This window comes from Emys orbicularis, chromosome 25, assembly GCF_028017835.1.
Source record: "Emys orbicularis isolate rEmyOrb1 chromosome 25, rEmyOrb1.hap1, whole genome shotgun sequence".
NCBI lineage: Eukaryota > Metazoa > Chordata > Testudines > Emydidae > Emys > Emys orbicularis.
Genome location: NC_088707.1, coordinates 6,806,110 through 6,825,063, shown reverse-complemented (window position 1 = coordinate 6,825,063; position 18,954 = coordinate 6,806,110). Strand labels below are relative to the sequence as shown.

Sequence of the window (18,954 nt, the reverse complement as noted above, 5' to 3'; positions counted from 1 at the left end):
ATTACCCGAGGTGGGGGAATCAATTTGGAAACGGTACCTCCGGATTTTCTAACAATGCGGCTACACTCTCTCCAAAGCTGAGAGGGATCTGCAGCACCGAGGTTCTCCACAGTCTCCGTGCACTGAGGCTGTAGGGAACAATCGGCTGGCTGACACCTAAAGCTCGGGTGGCATCGAAGGAGGCATCCCATATCTGCCAGGGTTAATGGTACAGTATAGCCTTTTAGAGTTTTACCCGAGCCAAGGGAACAGATCCATTCTATTTTTGGATCAGTCGAATTTTGGCTAGTAAAAAGGTGAAACTGCAAATGTTGGAACTGTTCAGTTTCATCATCTGCGCGGTCTGCAGCGTGCCACGGGCATGGCCCAACTCCCTTGCATCCTGTTCGTGACGCCATGTGGATTGCCACGGGCACGCAGGGGCGAAAGAAAATGCAGGCCTGTTATTTACCAGGCTGCACGTGGCAATAGACTATATTGGTAAGGGATGCAAGGAGAGTATGGGTCACGATGCAAACTGCAGACACACACACACACACACACACAACTAAAATTAATCAATTTAAAGTTTTATTGGGGATAATTACAAGGGGTAAGGGAGCAGAGTTTGATTAGCTAATAGAGTTAATGAAACTTAAAATACACAATGACTAAAATATCTACTAACAATATTTATAAACAAAGATGCAGCAATTAGTAATAACTGATACTTACAAATACAAACCAACGCATAACGACCGGCAAACGTAGAAACTCTGTTTGAAACACGTGAGCTGAGAGAGAGGCTTCGAGGTGATCAGGCTCGGTTACGGGTGTACACAGGATACACAGGATTCGTTTTTCTTTCTCCTCTCCCTGCCTGTACATGGCAGGCAGCCCATAAAGTACCAACTATGACATCATAGAAGTGTCATAGGGGACGGGGCCCAAAACCTGTTTGTGTTAGTTTCTGATTGGCACAAGCAAAGTTTACACCAAGTAGGGGAGCAGGTGCCTCAAAGTCTGGCTTCGCCCCCAAAAGGTGAGGAAATGCATATTGCTTTAGAATGCGTGCAACACTGAATGACAAAAGAAGAGGCCAGGGCAATACCGGTATGGGCAAGTTTTACAGGATGCAGACAGGAACTCATCTCAACATTAACCAGTTGTTGTTAATAGGATTATTATTAAGCAGCGTCCACTGTGTAATCAGTTGCTTTTGTTTTACCGCTTCCTTCAACTTCAGAGATGTTAAATCAGATACATTACTAAACACTAATCTTCGGTTCACTCTATTGACCAGCAGCTTCCATATTTACTGCAATTAGAATGAGAAACAACCGCATAGTGAATTCAGCCATATGAAAACTGAAAAATAAAGCCAGCTTTAAATAGAACTATGGTTCCAAGTGCCCTGACCACCTTCCGGAAGCTTATAGATCCTTGCAAAGCAAGTCCTTGTAACATTTCCCACTCCCCTCTTGTGAACATTCAATAACAGTTGAGTCAACAAACTGGCCACACCCCTTCTCCAGTCACTAGTACCTCCATCCCTTTTCTCTAAATTTCTTGTTAGTTGTATAACTTTCTCATTGTTTTTAATAAGCATAAGAACCACCCATATGTCATTACCACTTCTCTCTTAACTTTTCAGAATAATTTCAATCTGTGAATGAAAGCTAGATCCTATTGTTTCTAGTACACCTCTACCCCGATATAACACGACCTGATATAACACAAATTCGGCTATAACGCGGTAAAGCAGTGCTCCAGGGGGGCGGGGCTGCGCACTCCGGCGGATCAAAGCAAGTTCGATATAACGTGGTTTCACCTATAACACGGTAAGATTTTTTGGCTCCCAAGGACAGCGTTATATCGGGATAGAGGTGTATTAAAAATAAAACATAGAAATACATGTGTTAATGCAAATATTTATGAGGTAAAGTTTTGGTGCACTTTTTTTAATGAATCCTCCCAACTCCCTAGGGTCCCCCCTCCACACAAAGTAAGAGAAAATCCTAATTAATAAGAGAAAATCCTAATTAAAACCTAGGGGGTGCAAAACAAGTGGGTTGTTCATTTACAGAACAATTCTGGGTTTTTTCACAACCCTGTACAGCAGCTGAGTAAATTCTGCTGACGACTCATGGTAGTTGTGGGTTGTGAACTTCACCAGCATATAAAGAAGGGGTGTGTGTGTCCATCCTCCATCCGTCCCTCCCTCCCTCTAAGCAAAGGGACCAGCTGAGTTTTGAGAGAAAGGTTAGGCTGAAGTTTTTTGTGGTGTTGGTGCTTCAACCACCAATAAAGCCAAACCCCACAATTGGAATAAGTTTGGATTATGTACTAAATTGTGTATGTTCTACTCAGATCAGGAACTCCGTTTCTCACACTGCCGTATATCAGTTTGGGACTGTGCCAGAAGAAAAATGAGAAATAAATGTCAGGGACCTTAATCGATAGTCTAGGAGAATAATAGAATCATAGAATATTAGGGTTGGAAGAGACCTCAGGAGGTCATCTAGTCCAGATGAATAACAATAAATCCAGGTCAAGCAGGGAGTGCCCTACTCTAGTCTAGGGGTAGGGTCCATATTCTGGTTTTGTTCCTATCGAGAGTTCATATATTGAAAGCATGAGTGAATATGGTCTTTGTCTCAGATTTCCCTCTTTCTACACTGCAGTCAGAGGTGCAATTGCAGCTTGGGTAGACATACCTGTGCCAGCTTTTCCCATATCTATACTGCTAAAAACAGCAGCGTAGATACGCTGTTGGCGTGTTTGTATAGCTCACGTTGGACCCTGGGTATGTACTTCCATTGCTAGTCCACGCTGAAGCTCATGCCACTGCATCTACGCTGCTATTTTTAATAGTGCTGATATGTCTACTCAAGCTGCAGTCACACCTTGGATGCTGCGTAGACACCCTAATGTGCTTCTGTCTAAAGGTGCTGAAAGGAGGGGGGAGTGTGACTTCTTGTTTTGTTTTTACTCTGAGTAAAATGTCCTGCAAGTTCTAATGGAATTGCTATTTTCTCCTTTTTGGGGGCCAGGTAGGGTGAAGACAGCATAGCTATTTCTTTCGCTGAATTGTGAAATCCTGTTTAATCTTCAAACTGGCGATGTCAAGGGTTCCGAGTCCTCCTCCTCCGGCAGAAATGTCGAGTGGACCTGTAGCAGAAAGCTGGTGCTACACTCAGGTAAATTCACAGTGTGCTCAGATGGTCAGAGTTTACTAAGATTACACCATACAAAAAGAAGCTTGGTGATCTAAACAAATTTAGAGCCCGGGTTTTCAGAGGTGAAAGTCTAATTATCAACTAACTAAACCAATGCAACTAGGACTACATCAGATTTTAGTTACAAATATTTAGACTGCTCCATCTCTAAACTCACTGTTTTTTCTTGTGGATCTGCCTATGAATGGAAGCAGCATGGGCTGAGTCAGGTCAGAGGGAGGCTAGTGTCACTCTATCTCCTTCCTTCCTTCCTGTCTCACTTTTATGTAACTTCCTGAGGTAGACTGAAAAAGTTGTGATGGTCCATTTTGGACATGCAGCTATTATAGAATTAGATTCGTTACTTTTCACACGCACGAGAGGAAGTCAAGTGCCTTGGCAGAACCCTCCATAGGTTGCTGTGCAGTGCAGTCATGGGTGTGGGCAGATCTTAATGCTGTCCTTGGATTAGTAACATAGTGATGAGGTTATTTCAGTTCTTCCCCTCTACCTGCTTATTGTGCACAGTCATGACCCTGAATTGCTGCTTTGTTTTGAACCTTCAGATTAAGGTGGTAAAGTTTTCGTACATGTGGACCATAAACAATTTCAGCTTCTGCCGGGAGGAAATGGGTGAGGTCATCAAAAGTTCAACCTTTTCATCAGGAGCCAATGATAAACTGAAATGGTAAGAAACATAGCAGAAGATAGTCACCCAGCATATACAAACTGTAGAGATAAGTTAATGCCCATAGCACACTGGAATACATCAAGCGTATCTAAACTGCAGAGAGGTCCTGGTTCCCTTGGGCGCACACAACATACACTCAGGGAAAATAGAGTGTTGCCTTGGCACAGTGTTTGGGTGCATACAACATAGACATCAGGATCTGTCTCTGTAGTTTAGGGTCTTTATACTTTGCTAATGGAGACCATTAATAAGTACGGTAGCCCTTTCATGATTTTGAATTGTCTTGTAGACAGATTCATATTTCTGGACTTACCTGAGTGCCCATATAGGATATCTAGAAGAAATATCACAGTATTCTTGTTTTGTTTACCTTAGTCAATGATCAGCGTAGCAGAACTTGTTTGCTGTACACTTTATTGTGTAAACTTTATAATACTCTTCCATTGAAAGCTGTGAATGCCTTGCCAGAAAACTGTTCCTAACATCTCATGCAGATGTCTATTTCTACAGGTGTTTGCGTGTGAACCCTAAGGGCTTGGATGAAGAAAGTAAAGATTACCTGTCCCTTTACCTATTATTGGTTAGCTGTCCAAAGAGTGAAGTTCGTGCAAAGTTCAAATTCTCCATCCTCAATGCTAAAGGAGAAGAAACAAAAGCAATGGGTATGTGTAGCTCTTATCTGTTCGGGTCATTCACTTGTGTTCTATGTTTGTTCATGCTAACAGCGCTAGCATTTGTTTGAATCAACATATCTGTCTTTCAGAGAGCCAGCGAGCATATCGATTTGTACAGGGCAAGGACTGGGGATTCAAGAAGTTCATTAGAAGAGACTTTCTCTTGGATGAGGCCAATGGACTTCTTCCAGATGACAAACTCACTCTCTTCTGTGAGGCAAGTCTCTCTGTTCAGCTGTAATGCTAGCAATTCTATTGGCTTCAGATACTCACAACTCTCTTTCAGGATTGGTTTTTAAGGAGTCACAGGTGGAATCCCTGTGGGGGAGGAGTGTTGGCTATGTTTGCAGTGCTGTATGGATTTTTTTTTCTTTTTAATTTGTGACTGACTACAACATTGCCACTTCATTTATTTTTGGTTACTGTGTTTCTGAGGTCACCTGCACCGGTAAAGGACAACAACCAAACACATTCAGATGCTCCTTGTCATTCCAGTTCTGGTTCTATATCAACAACACATGATTTGACACTCACTGGAATAGTAATCAACTTGGGTTGTTGTTTTTTTTTGGTCCCAAATACTTGAGAATGTAAGTGGGTCCATGAAGAAATTTGGTGATGGAGCAGATGTAATCTGAAGATTCCTAAACTTACCCAACATACCTCACTCTTACAATAGGAAAGGTTACTTTATAGCAGTGTGCGGTTTTTGATTGTTAAATATATACCTTGCTTGGGTACCTAAGAACTTTGTAGAGGAGACTAGGGGTGTCATAGAGTAAAACCCCAGATACCTGTCTGAGCTGAAGGGAGAACTTCAGCTAATGACTGATTATTGCCCAGTTCAGTGGGAAGATGTTCAACCGGCTAACTACTCAGGAATAATATTCTGAAAGGCTGTCACTATGAGACGAATCCAGTGTTCAAACTGACCAGAGACTGCCCTTGTGAGTTAGAGTGCATTTGAATTAAAAACTGCAATTGTTTGGGATTGTAGCGGAGCAAGAACTGCACACCAATATCTTGAAATTGAAAGATGTAGCTATCCCTTTTGGAGTTCAAGAACAAGCCACATGGATAGTATGTACCTCTGAGGAGGACACAGCGGTGGTAATTTATGTAAACTGTCAGGAACGCATTGAACAGCTCCTAGACTGATTATGAATGGCTTGAAATTTTGCTCTATGTGCAAAAGGACATACTCTTCCAGAGCCTATGCTTGCAACACCAAACAAGTAATCTTTTGCTATTGACCTGGCTCGTGAGAAATATTTTTTTGGAGAAATGAAGGATTTCCAAATGTGTTATGAAGACCCCTCTCAAAAGAGTACATTTAGGGAGGGTCTCTTTAAAAGTGCTCAGTGTTGTCCTAGTTCCAAACATTTTACCATTAACTTCAGTTGGAGCATTAACTTGAAAGGGAGCAAACTTTAGGCTAATACTGAGAGCATTAGAAAATCCTACTTCTAGTATATTACACGATCTGTATTGTGTTTGCTCAGTGAGATTTTCAAAAGTGCCTCACTGATTTAGGAACACAAGTTTCATGGACTTTCAATGGAACTTCTGCTTTTAAGTCACCAAGGTACTTCTGAAAATCCCAGCCTCAATGTTGTGCATCCAAGAGTATCTCTGATAAGAAATGGGCATTCCAATTATTCACTAGTGAGATTTAGAAAAGGGTTTCTCCTTTTAGTTTTCTGAGTGTGTTCTAGCCTCCCTGAGGAGAAGAGTGGGGAATTTTCAAGTGGGTTCTCTGTCCTCTAGTTTCCTGTTTTCTGTGGGCAGTATCTTAGCTACAGCTATTTGGAGGCCTCCAAATCACTGTAGAGCCGTAAACCAAAAATTTCAGACCAGGATACCTAAAGTTAGGAGCCTAAATACAGTTATATAGTTTTATTTGGCATCCAGGTCTGAAAATGTTGGTCTTTAATCTAGTTCTTAAAGTGTCTCTCTTTGAACCCCTGCATTCTGTTCCTCTTCATCCTTTACCGGAAATTAGTGTTCCTGGTACAGACAGCTGGCCCCCTTTTTCTGTGTATCATGGACATGATTTTTCATGAGGGTAAAGTCTTCGCTTTTGCTGCAGCAGCCTCCTGAACCAAAAAAGGAAAGGCTTCAATTAGAGTTGTACAGGGTGGCTATTTTCCTCTGCATATTTTCTTCCAACATTATAGACTGTATCTATTTGCCTCAGCAGACACCTCATTTAAGAGACTTATCAGTTATGTGCTAACTATTGAGCCATTTGTGTCATGGTTGGGATCCATGCTTTAATTTTTGTGGTAATGTTTTTATGGTTGGGAAAATGTTTTGGATGAGGCCTGTGTAGCTTTAGCAATTTTTTTTTCTCTTTCCTTTAATTATTATTATGAATGACTATGAATTGCCATGAATGACAATGAATAGTCAGTGGGCCACGGAAAGAGAATGAGTGTGACTTTATAGCCTGGTAGTTAGGGCACTCACCAAGGATGTGGGAGATCCAACTTCAAGTTCCTGCTTCAGTTACAAAGTGGAACAGCTTCAAGAGGAGAGATGGAGAAAGACTCACACCGGAATATCCCATAGCTGGTGGCTGGGGCATGGTCCTGCAGTGTGGGAGACCCAATTTCAAATCCCTTCTCCATTAGGCAGAGGGAGGAATTGAACCCAGGTTTCCCATGTCCCAGGAGAGTGCCCTAACCACTGGGCTAAAAGTTATAAGGAGGGTACCACCAGCAGCTGCTCCTCCTCTTCCTGTTCTGTGAATCATAGGGTTAGAATGGACCACAAGAGTCATTTAGTCTAACCCCCTGCCAAGATGCAGGATTTGTTATGTCTAAACCATCCAAGACTGATGGGTATCCAGCCTCCTTTTGAAAACTTCCAGGGAAGAAGCTTCTACAACCTCCCTAGGCAGTCTGTTCCATTGTCCTACTGTTCTTACAGTTAAGAAGTTTTTCCTGAGATTTAATCTAAATCTGCTATGCTATAATTTGAACCCATTGTCTCTTATCCTGCCTTCTGTGGCAAAAGAGAACAACTTTTCTCCATCTTTTTTTATGGCAGGCTTTCAAATATCTGAAGACCATTATCATATTTCCCCCTTAATCTCCTCTTTTCCAAACCGAACATACCCAGTTTCTTCAGCGTTTGCTCACATGGCTTGCATTCAGTCCCTTTGATCATCTTTGTTGCTTTCCTCTGGATCCTTACCAGTTTCTCTATACCCTTTCTATACATTGGTGACCAAAACTTGTTTTCAGTTTGACAGAACTGAAACTTTTTTTCAATTTTTTTGAATGGCCAGCGAACCAAAATATTATTTGCCCAGCTGTCATTTCGTATCCTTGAGCCAAGTGTCTGCATTACCCAAGAGAAAAAGAGAATTTGTTCCTGGTCTCACATGGCAACCTTTCTTCCTGCTGTCTGTTTCATGATTTGTTCTGTCTGTCCGTCTATATTCATTGTGCAGGCAGAGAAGCTTAAGTTTATAGGTTGCTGATGTTGGAGGGGAAGGGAATGTAATTTGTAAACTTAAAGTTGTTGAGAGGGAACTTTTTGCTGGCTTTTGCTGATGCTGTAAGTTTCTTACCACATAAACAGGTGTGCCATATGCTCTTCTAACACTTCTCTGCTGGCCACAGGTGCTGAGCGCTAATGCTTGCAGCTGTGCTTTCGTTCAGCAAGAATGTTTCCCATCCAGAAGCTCTCTAAGGAATTAGGAACACTTGGTGTTGAGAGACTATTGCGTGGGGGTTGTCAGTGGTATGTAGGGCTTGGGGTTTTTTGTTTTTTTTTGTGGGGGTGGGGGGATGAGGTTATGGGTCAGTTTTGTATAGACCAGAAGATTGCTTAATTGTCTTTCTCTCAGCAGCACTTTCTCTGTTTTGTTAGCTTTTCTAAAAAGTCCCCACTCCTTTGTTCATCTCTAACTCTGACCCCCTGATATCAATTTGTTGAGAATACAGTTGGGGAGGAGAATAATGGTCCTTGTCTAGCATTTTCAATTCACACCCCACTTGCTCACCAGTTTGGAGATTCTCTGGACTGTCGGAGAGTGAAACACCACTTGCACAATCTCCTGACTGACTGCGTTACCTTTTGCTGCTAAATCGCTCTCTAATTCCAGGAAAAGAACTGGCTACAGAGGATCGATACTTGCAGCCTGGAGAGAGTGGATGGTTTAGCCTTTCCTTGATTAGTCCTTTGGTTATTCTTGCCAGATAACTTATTTTCTTCATTCCAGGAAGGAATTCACTATGCAGATATCTGGAAAATCTTATTTGGCTGATTCAAAGTCAGAATTCTGGACCCTGAGTATTCATGACTGAGCTCAGATTTGGAATTCCTCTTAGATGAGTCTGAGAAGGGCCTCAGTCATAGCTCTTTGAGTTCAAGTCACTGTTCTGGAAGTCCTCTTTTTAACATGTCAAGAAGATGGTATAGTTTATGTACACAGGTGTCTGCTGCTTCCTGAAAGCTGTCAAGAAACTGAGTCCAGCCATCAGATCCTGTAGCCAATTGGCCCTTAATTTGGACATAAAGCATTGATGAAACCTCCCTTTTGAGTTATCCGGGAAGGTCTCCCTCTATTTCCTTAAAGCTGGTTCCTTGAGTCTATAATGCTTGTTAAGAGGATACAAGAATTGAGGGCCTTTTTCTTTTACAGAACCTTGTCAAGGAAAGACTGGAAAAGGTTTATTAAGGCATCTCCCACTTTCACTCCAAAAGCTTAATCTCCCTTTCTTCTTTAATCAAGAAGCTTCCCTTCCTTGAGGTCCATCTTCACTTGTCAGATACTGTTAGGATTCTGAAATTTAACTTGGACAGGACAGAACAAGTACAGCAGCAGCCATCCAAGTTTCACTTGTGCTGCCCCTATCAGTGTTCCTCAATTTTATAGGGTTGTGGAGTGAAAGTAATTTGGTCCATTCAGTCTTTGCCCAATCTGAGTCTGCCAAAAAAGGTGTCATTTGTTCAACATCTTGCAATATGGATTCCTGTCCACTAGGAATTGGAAAGACCTCACTAAGGTTAAGATTTTGTCACAATTATTTTTAGCAAAAGTCACAGACAGATCACGGGCAATAAACAGAAATTCACAGAAGCCAGTGACCTGTCTGTGCCTTTTACTAAAAAGGGGAGGGGGTTAACAGCGCCATGGCCCCCGCAGCTGCTGCTGGGAACTCTGGGGCACCCATTGCCCAAGGGCATGGAGCTGAAGTAGAAAATGTCACTGAGGTCTCTGAAAGTCACAGAATCCGTGACCTCTCTGACAAAATCTTATCCTTAGACATTGCCAAATCATTTCACATAGGCGTCCACAGCCATCACATGGTAGCTACTTTTGATTGCTACCTAACTTGGCTGAGATTAGAACTAGTGACCAAGGATCCACTCCAAATCCCCTGAGTTCTCCAATCCCCTAACCATTTGATACATAATAGTTGTAACTATTTTTCTTACCCAAGATAGAAACTCATTGTAGATGTGTAACAATGTAAAAGAAATGGGGGTGCTGAACTTTGCAAGAGGTTGAAATACTGGAGCTGAACCAGAGGCAACAATGGTGGAAAAATCTGTAGGGTAGACAACTCATTAGATGCACAGAATATGTCTTATGTTGGTCAGACTCTTTGCTCTTGTTACAAGCTCTGTGGATCAAGTGCTAGATTATAGATGTTTGTACATCTGAGACTTTTCCCATGTATCGCTGTCTCCAGTGGCTGCTTGTAGCATTGTGAAAAAGCTTATCTATGGGGTAGACTCCAAAAAGTTGATCTAGGGAAAGAACGAGGTCAGGAGGTGGTGTCCAGAAGATGGGGACTGTTTTCCAGTCCTATTGAGGGTGTTGCCAAATTGGATGGAGGTAGCTTTAGTTTGGGATCTAGCAGAGGAGGACTTGGATGGAGGCTGTCTCGGATATAGATGGCTCTTCAATGTGGGCATATATCTAGTTCCACTGTGTTTCATTTGGGAGATGAGGGTTTGATCTCTCAATCTCCCTTCACATGTCCTGGAAAGTGAAGCCCGTTGTAGACAAATTAACACTCTGCTTCTTTTCAGGTGAGTGTGGTACAGGACTCAGTCAATATCTCTGGCCAGAACACCATGAACATGGTGAAGGTACCTGAGTGCCGTTTGGCGGATGAGTTAGGAGGACTCTGGGAGAATTCTCGCTTCACAGACTGCTGTCTGTGTGTTGCAGGCCAGGAGTTCCAGGCTCACAAAGCCATACTGGCAGGTCGGTATTGATTTGTGCAGGTCTTAGCAGCATGGGAGACAGCAGCATCATGGCAGATGGAGTGCTCTCATAATAAGTCTGAGTTACTTCTGCTTCTAGGAAAATGCTCCAGGAAATAGCAGCAAAAGGTGCCTCAGATCCCTGCCAACTATAGTTCTATAGTGAAAGATCCTGCTTTGAATATGGCAGCTAATTTACTGCCATAATGTTGCTGGGGATGGGAGAGGGGTTCTCCTCCCCTTCAATGGAATTGCCTGCTTCCTCACTAGATGAGAATAGTGAGGAGGGATGTTTGTGATTGACACTGTATTGTGTCCCCCAAAGCAGCTGCGGAGGGAGGTTACCAGCTTTTTCTGAAGCATCTTTGCTTAGGTCCATGAACTATATTTAACTGCAATAGATCTCTGCATTTGCTCTTCAGCCTTGTTTGAAGGGCCACAGGGAATCCTGAGTTACACATTTAAAAGTTACATTGACACTGGGTCACCAAAAGAGTTTATAGGTGTAATAGTATTTTGAGTTTATGACTGCTGCTATCTTGTAATATATCCTGTCTTAATACCAAGGAAATTGGGGAGGGAAAGCTATTGGGTATTACCCCTTCTCCCCCAGAGGAGCTGAAGGTTATATCTCTCTAGTATTTTAATCGTATTTGTTTTATTTCCCCCCCAGCACGTTCCCCAGTTTTCAGTGCCATGTTTGAACATGAGATGGAAGAAAGTAAAAAGGTAAGTGTCTAAAGAGAGAAGGAGCTTTCCCAGCTGGGTGAATAGATCTCAGGTCAATTCTTAATATCCTTGATGACTTGATAATGCCAGGTAGCAGCTGATGTAACTCATAGTGCAAATTTTTGAACATTTTGGGTTTTTTTTCATATTAGATACAGGACTCTGTTTTAGCTGCCCTGGAGGGAGGAAGAAAGATCAATGAGACAGTTGTGATCTTTGTTACGCTTGATAAAGAGTGTGCGGTAGAATAGGGACAATTAGAGGCTATTAAATAAAACAGAACCTTTTTTACTCCCTCTACACACTTTTGTGAGTAGTACATGTTGCTTAAGAGTTCTCTGTATAAATACTTTTAAAATTGAGAAAACTCTAGTGTAAAGAGATCTGTCTCTAGCATTGTGTCAGGATCTTAATAATCTTCATTCTCCTGAAACAGAATCGGGTTGAAATCAATGATGTGGAACCTGAAGTTTTTAAGGAAATGATGTGCTTTATTTACACGGGGAAGGCACCAAACCTCGACAAAATGGCTGACGATTTGCTGGCAGCTGCTGACAAGGTACAGTTGGGATTTGTGGTTGTTCGGGGGATTGGCAATGACATATGCCTTGTTTTACATGGTGAGCCTTGGAGATTGCGGCACTGATGTTTTCGCAGAGATCCTTGAACTTTACTAAGGGAGTGTTGGGTGCAGTTAAATGAGCATGTGTGCACACGTGCACTAATGCGCATGTGTTTCTTGCTGAAACAAACACCTGGGCAGTTCTGTTGAACTGCTCCTATTAACTGGACCTAGTCTTATATAACATAGGAAAAATGATAGAGATACAAAATGTAACTCGTAAGAGGAATTAATGCAAACCGTTCTGTCCTCAGTTCAAGTAGTGAGAGGAGATAGAGCACCTCTGTTCTATTAAATTCATGATGGTCATAAATATTTGTCACAAGTGCTCATTTGAAAAACTGTCCTAGAACTCGGGGTTAATCTCTGTTCATCGGCTCATATGCTAGACTATGGGGATGAGGTAGGAGGAAAGTTCAGAGTGGAACCAGAACTAAGTGGCCAGGGCATTGAATCTCAAAAGTAGCATTCTGTTTTGCCAGACAGGGATCATAGTCTTAGTCTTGGCTTTTCCCTCTGGGCTGGTTGGTAGTAGCAGCTTCTAGCAGGGATGCTCTGAACATAAGGGAGATGGAGAATGATGTTTGCAGTTGGAGGAGAAATGGGTCCACTGGAGGAAGCTTCTTGCCTTAACCCTGCTGTGACTTTGCAGGGCTAATGCAGGGAAGTATCGGGGATATTCTGGCTTGAGGGCTGGTGGTAGTCCTTGTCTGGCAAGAGCACTGCAGTGGCCTAGCCTGCCAGCCTCTGTCCACCTCCCTTTGGAGCACCAAGGACAGAAGATGCGTTGCTGGCCTATGAGTCATATTTACTGGTGGAAATTCTTAATCTGTAACCAGAATTTTTATTTCCTTTCTTTTGCTTTTAAAAGTGAACTTAGTGCTGGTGAAAGGCGCCAGTTTGACAGCACTGGAGACTAAAGTCCTCTATTTATCCACCAAACAGGTTCAGCACGGGTAGCAGCAGTGCAAGATTCTCCACACTGCCCTGCCATTGTGCCTCAACTCTGACCTGGAGGGACCACCTCTAGGGGTGAGAGCGTAGTTCAGTCTCCATGCTTCTTCAGTCCTTGGATTCTCTTGTGGGTGCCAATTAGCGGGGTGGATTTTAAGATGTGGATGCATGTAACTTTGTTCCACACAAACCACCATGCCGCCATCAAATAGTAACCACTTCCTGTCACTACTGACCAGGGCCTAATTGAAACTGGTGATGTGGAAGTGAAATGCTCCATATGGGGGCTTCGTAACGACATAACTAGAATTAAAATGGGGAATAATACAAGCAGATCCTCGGGCACAGTATAACCATTGCCATGTGTTTTATTCTGTATTTAAATAATATTGATTGAAAGCTCAGATACCATCTTTAACTGAGGCAAGAGTAAATAAACAGCAGAAGTATATTAAGGGCAGAGAGTCAGCTTTAAATTTGAATTTCTTGCCTTTTAATATAGCTTTTCCCTTTAAACTCCTCATGTGTCTTTTTAAAAGCAGAAACAGAATCTTTCATGAAAGCATATAAAACATCTAATATTTGCCCAAGAGACCTGAAACAGCTTCTTCTGAACTCTTCCAGTCTCTTGGGGGAAAATATGTAATTAGACCCAAAACAAAACAAAACACGTCTTCTAAACCCAGGAGACACTATTTCAGTCTCTTGGGGAAGGACGCTATTAGGCAGTTTTTTCAAAAGTGTAATTAAGAAAGAAAGAAAAAAAACTTTGTACCTGAGAGACAAGAATGTCTACTTTTTGTCCAATTACATCACTGGGAGCTGTTATTCGTAGTGAAAAACCATATGAAAATTGTATGTGGGGAAAGAAATGTATTCAGTATACACAGAAAATAATTTTAAGCTTCTATTAACACAGACAATAATATGGAATAACTGCTTGCAAAACATCCTCCTTGTCCCCTAGTTGAAACTCTTTCAGTTAGAATTTACTAGCTTAATTTGTATATTTCCCTTTCTCACATAGAGGTCAAACTATTAAACAGACTTGCCATCCTCCCTTAGATTCTTTGGCAGGGGAAAACTGTCCTTGCTGTGAGTGCCATGGTTCAAGCTGAAACGACCATTATTACCAAGTTTTTTATAAATGAAAAATGTCTTTTCTTATATGAAGCCATTGATTTTAACCTTAACTATAATGGAATAAAGTCCACCAGAATGTCTAAAAATTAGTTTTACACAATGCCTTTCATACTGTGAGCATCGAAAATGAGGTAGACACCAGCACTATAGTGACTGTAGGTAAACTAAGCAGTCCTTATGAGTCCAGAAGTAGTTCATACACAGTCTCTCACATATTAATTATCAGAGGGGTAGCCGTGTTAGTCTGGATCTGTAAAAAGCAACAAAGAGTCCTGTGGCACCTTAAAGACTAACAGATGTATTGGAGCATAAGCTTTCGTGGGTGAATACCCACTTCATCAGACGCATGGAGGATCTGCCATTAATACAGCTTCTCATCCCAAAGGATTCCAAAAAACACTATAAACTATACACAAGGATCATTGTATCCACCACTGAAGTGTAGTTACCTCTCAGATGAAAAGCAGCAGCTCTTTAACAACACTCAATAATGATACTCATCATTTTAAGATAAGAAGTGAGAAAACCTTACCATGTTTAAGTATTAGGAGAATTTATGTAGTCTGAATGTAACTACGCAAGTTAGAATTTGGTCAGAATCCTGGGATTGCTGGCCTTATACTTGTGAAGGGCGTCGTGAGATTCATAATGAGTCAGGACCTCAGTTTTGTTTCATCCAAAAGACATCAACTCCAGGGTCAGATCACACAGGCCAAGATTTTCAAAAGTGACTTGTGATTCTAAGTGCCTCAACTTTTTGGTGCCCAACGGAAAGACTTTTAAAATCTTATTTTAAGAGGCTGGATGCTCAGCACTTTCTAAAAATCAGATCCTTTTAAGCTGTCAAGTTCAGCACTCCAGATCATTGGTTGCTTTTCAAAACCTGGATCTTAGTGCCTACAGATTGTTTCAGTACAGATTCAGGTGCTGCAGGAAGTGGTGTGTGAGATTTGATAGCTGCTCTTCTTCTTCTTAGTGTTCCCTTTCAGTTTCTTATCAGACTACTGACCTGGCCCTACTGAGACTGTTGCAACACAGGATGACTAGAAACTGTTTGAGAAACACAAGTTAGAGTAGGGCTTTTGCCCATGCTTTTCAGATGTGCTATGATACTTTCAGTTTCTACTTGGATTATCAAAGGAAACAGGTAGAAAGGGCCTCTGTTTAACATTTTAATATAAAAGTAGTACTCTGTGTTTGAGCAAGCTTCATCTTGACTTGCAGAGCATTAATGGCAAAGAAACGGAGTGAAAACTGGAATGTAAGAACACCTATGGAGCATTTACCATAGCATAGGTTTGTCCACTGAACAAGAACCATCTGTGTAACAATAGGGTAAGAGAAGCACTAGGTTTCAGCAATATGTGGTGTGAAATATCTGAGATAATAGGAGTTTAAAATGAGAGTTCCAGGTCATCCTTAAGTATGACAACGACACCTGTAATGCTGTAACACAAGAAGGCTGGGATAAGAGTTATGGTGGGTATGATGCCTGTCCATTCCTCTGCTCAGGGTGGGCACATAATTACTCTACTCTTTTGCTGGTCAGAAGCCTCTTATGAATACAGATTGTATGTGTGTGTAACTAATAAAGTGGAGAGATCTGTGCAACATGATAGCATAGTCTTTGTAACTGAAGGGAGAAGCAACACAAATAGAGCTTCAGTGCAGATCAAATTAAGGCTTTCTCCATTGTAACCATAAATTGGCTTCTTTTTTGCAGTATGCTCTGGAACGCTTGAAGGTGATGTGCGAGGATGCACTGTGCAGTAACCTGTCTGTGGAAAACGCAGCTGAGATTCTCATCCTGGCTGACCTACACAGTGCTGATCAGCTAAAAACTCAAGCTGTGGACTTCATTAACTAGTAAGTTTGCTCCAGTCTCACCCTTGGAGCAGGAATGAAACAAATTGGAGGAGAAAACAAACTACTGAATTTACTCCAGTCCTCTTGTGACTAATAAACCCAGAGCGTGGGGGTAGTGATCTTCTTTAACCTTATAGGTCTATAGTACCCAAATACAAACATAAATTTGTCTGGCATCCTAGAAAATGCCATTATTTCTAAGGATGAATTAATGAGTTATCTCTGGGTCAGTTCAGGGGAGGAGTTCTGTAGACTATTGAACTGTCTCGCCATTTCTGTGTTGGTGAGAACTTTTAAAATGTAAAATATCACTAGAGGGAGAGAGAAGTCATTAACATTTACAAATATTAATATAGCAGATATTTTCCTAAGTAAAATTGACTATATCAATGTCTGAAATCTTCTGTGGTGGTAGCCGATAATTGTCTTGTCTCCCAGCTATGTGGTATATGTGGAGAAATCGTATCTCTTGTCATGAATGGGGGCTAAAAGAGAGATACATTGTGTCTTTCTGGCCTTGGAACATTCATGTTTGGATCATTAAATCTTATCATGCTGAAGGGACAGTGCAAAGCAAAAGCTAGACCAGCAGGACCAAAACTTGTGAACATACACTAAGTGATATAACATGTGCACTAAACAAGAGAGATTACAAAACAAGAGAGAGAGAACTTCCTCAGGGCATGTGAAAAGAATCTGCTTTAATATTGTTTACCCAGCAAAATCAATAACTCCAGATTTTTAATGTTCTGTTTTCTTTCTAGTCATGCTTCTGATGTCATGGAGACCTCAGGATGGAAGTCCATGGTGGTATCACATCCCCATTTGGTGGCTGAGGCATATCGCTCTTTGGCCTCTGCACAGTGTCCCTTCCTGGGACCACCACGTAAGCGACTGAAGCAATCCTAAGGCCGTGCCTGTCACATGACCCCATGTTTTTCTGGAAGCAGCAGCAGCCATTGCTGCTCTGACCTTGACCACCAAGTAGACAGCGCAATCTGAGGAGCTTTTACTCTGTTGTGGGGGGAAAGACTGCTTCGTGACACCCAGACTTTTTAAAACAGCACCAAGTAACTTGGGGAGAGGGGGGAGGGTGGGCCTGGGGCTCAGGGGCTGTTCAACCTAACGAATCCCTGTCACTGCATCGTCTGTGTGTTCCCTTCGACTTGGCTGAGTCAATAACTACGGGGTTCTGTTTAAGCACCGGCCCACTCAGACTATCCCAGTAGTGGTACTGGCGGGAAATAATGTCTCTGTGTCTGACAGCACAGAACAAATCGTCAGACACCTGGAGCAAAGAGGACATTTTAGTTTTGGAGAGAGTAGGAAAAGAAGAGAATTTCCAATGAGGTTCCGAAGAGGAAGTACATGGTGGGAGCTCCAGTAGTATTTATATAAAAGAATTTAAGTCCTTCCAGCTGTGCTAAAAACAGGACATTCGTGTAACTCCTTAATGCCATTCAGCAACAAGAAGATCAGTTTCTCTGTTAGTAGCACTTGTATGTTGATTGCAAAAAAAAAAACTTTTTACTAAATGACAAGTTGAAGTGAAAAGGGACAGCAAAAGGCTGTGTGCTGAAGAGGATGTGAATAGACTAAAGGCAGCCTTTGCAAATCTACATTGGCTTTCCAGGACCGGCAAATCCTTGATCTGAAGTGTGCTGTCTGACGAGGACAATGGTTACCTGTTTTTAGATATTGTGGGAAATGTTTTTGGCATTTTTCCCTGCTTTATTTTTTCCCCCTTTTTTAAAAAAAAAGGAGAAGTTTTATTGTTCATGAATGCTGCGTCAAAGGTTCCTATCCTGAGTTGCTAAATGATTCTGATCAACTGTTTGTACCTGACTTGCTGACTGTCTAGGAGCCAGTCCTGTTCCTTTCTATTAGTCACTCTTCTTACAGGGAAGAAGTTCCAAAATAGCTGGTAATTTTTTTTCTTTTTGAAAATATAAATAATTACTATTTTGTACTGTGTGGTATCTTTTTTTTGTCTTTCTTGTTCCCTCTATTTTTAGACTCCTCCCGGTTGAAAACCAATTCCCCAAGCGTTCAGTTTCAGTCTGCTGGGGTATATACTGACACGCCCATTCCCAGAATCCAAATGGGATTTATTAAGGGAGGTTGTGCACAGAGCTGCAATGCCAAATTACATTTTATTCCTCTTAGCAGATATTGCCAAAATACCTGAGAAAATTTTGTTTTAATACTCAATGAAGTTGATCCCTAGCCTTACCTATGTCTGTATTTATATATAAATGGGAAGGGAGCGCAGTTGTTCAACTGATTTATAACAGCAGTATGAAAGGCTGGATGGCTGAATGCGGGGGAGAGAGGCCATCTGTTTGGGCCATCATTAGGCCCAGATATCCAGGGAGATTAAATTGAAGCACACTGCTTCAGGATGGTGGGAAACTGTTCTGGCTTCAAGATGCCCAGACAGGGCTTGAAATGTACTATAGAGAACAATTTAGCTTTGTCTTGGAAATGGATTAGATGACTTTGTTTCTAATTTCTGATTCTATTATGATTCCCTTTCACAGCCTCTGTCTCTTGTGTGAAAGAAAGAACCTCCACTCAAATGCTCGTGGGTTGTTGTTTTTTTTCCCCTTTTTTTTAATCCTGACGCTGTCTATATTTTTATCAAATGGTGACTTGCAGGAAAGTGTTTCCCCCTCCCCTCCCCTGTTTGCTAAGTCCTCAGCATACACACTGCCTTTTCCACATTTCACTTAGCTCATAAATTCCCATAATATATCTGTTGCTTAAACTCTGACTAAACCTGTGTGTGGGATTTAGTATGCACTTCCTTTTAGGTAGAGCGAAGCATGTAGTCAACTGTTCACATTCTCC

At 41.7% G+C, this 18,954-nt stretch overlaps 1 protein-coding gene across 1 annotated transcript in view; it reads left to right on the top strand.

The window, feature by feature from the left end:
• The window catches only part of SPOP (speckle type BTB/POZ protein), a 59,969-nt gene extending 41,902 nt beyond the window's left edge, over positions 1–18,067 (top strand). The window contains exons 3-11 of the mRNA XM_065422588.1: positions 3,033–3,179; positions 3,764–3,885; positions 4,399–4,550; positions 4,652–4,779; positions 10,614–10,791; positions 11,464–11,519; positions 11,956–12,078; positions 15,962–16,104; positions 16,869–18,067. Coding sequence (XP_065278660.1) covers positions 3,102–3,179; positions 3,764–3,885; positions 4,399–4,550; positions 4,652–4,779; positions 10,614–10,791; positions 11,464–11,519; positions 11,956–12,078; positions 15,962–16,104; positions 16,869–17,013 — 1,125 coding nt within the window. The 5' untranslated portion in view covers positions 3,033–3,101 and the 3' untranslated portion in view covers positions 17,014–18,067. The remainder of the gene's footprint in view (positions 1–3,032; positions 3,180–3,763; positions 3,886–4,398; positions 4,551–4,651; positions 4,780–10,613; positions 10,792–11,463; positions 11,520–11,955; positions 12,079–15,961; positions 16,105–16,868) is intronic.
• Positions 18,068–18,954: the final 887 nt, after the last annotated feature.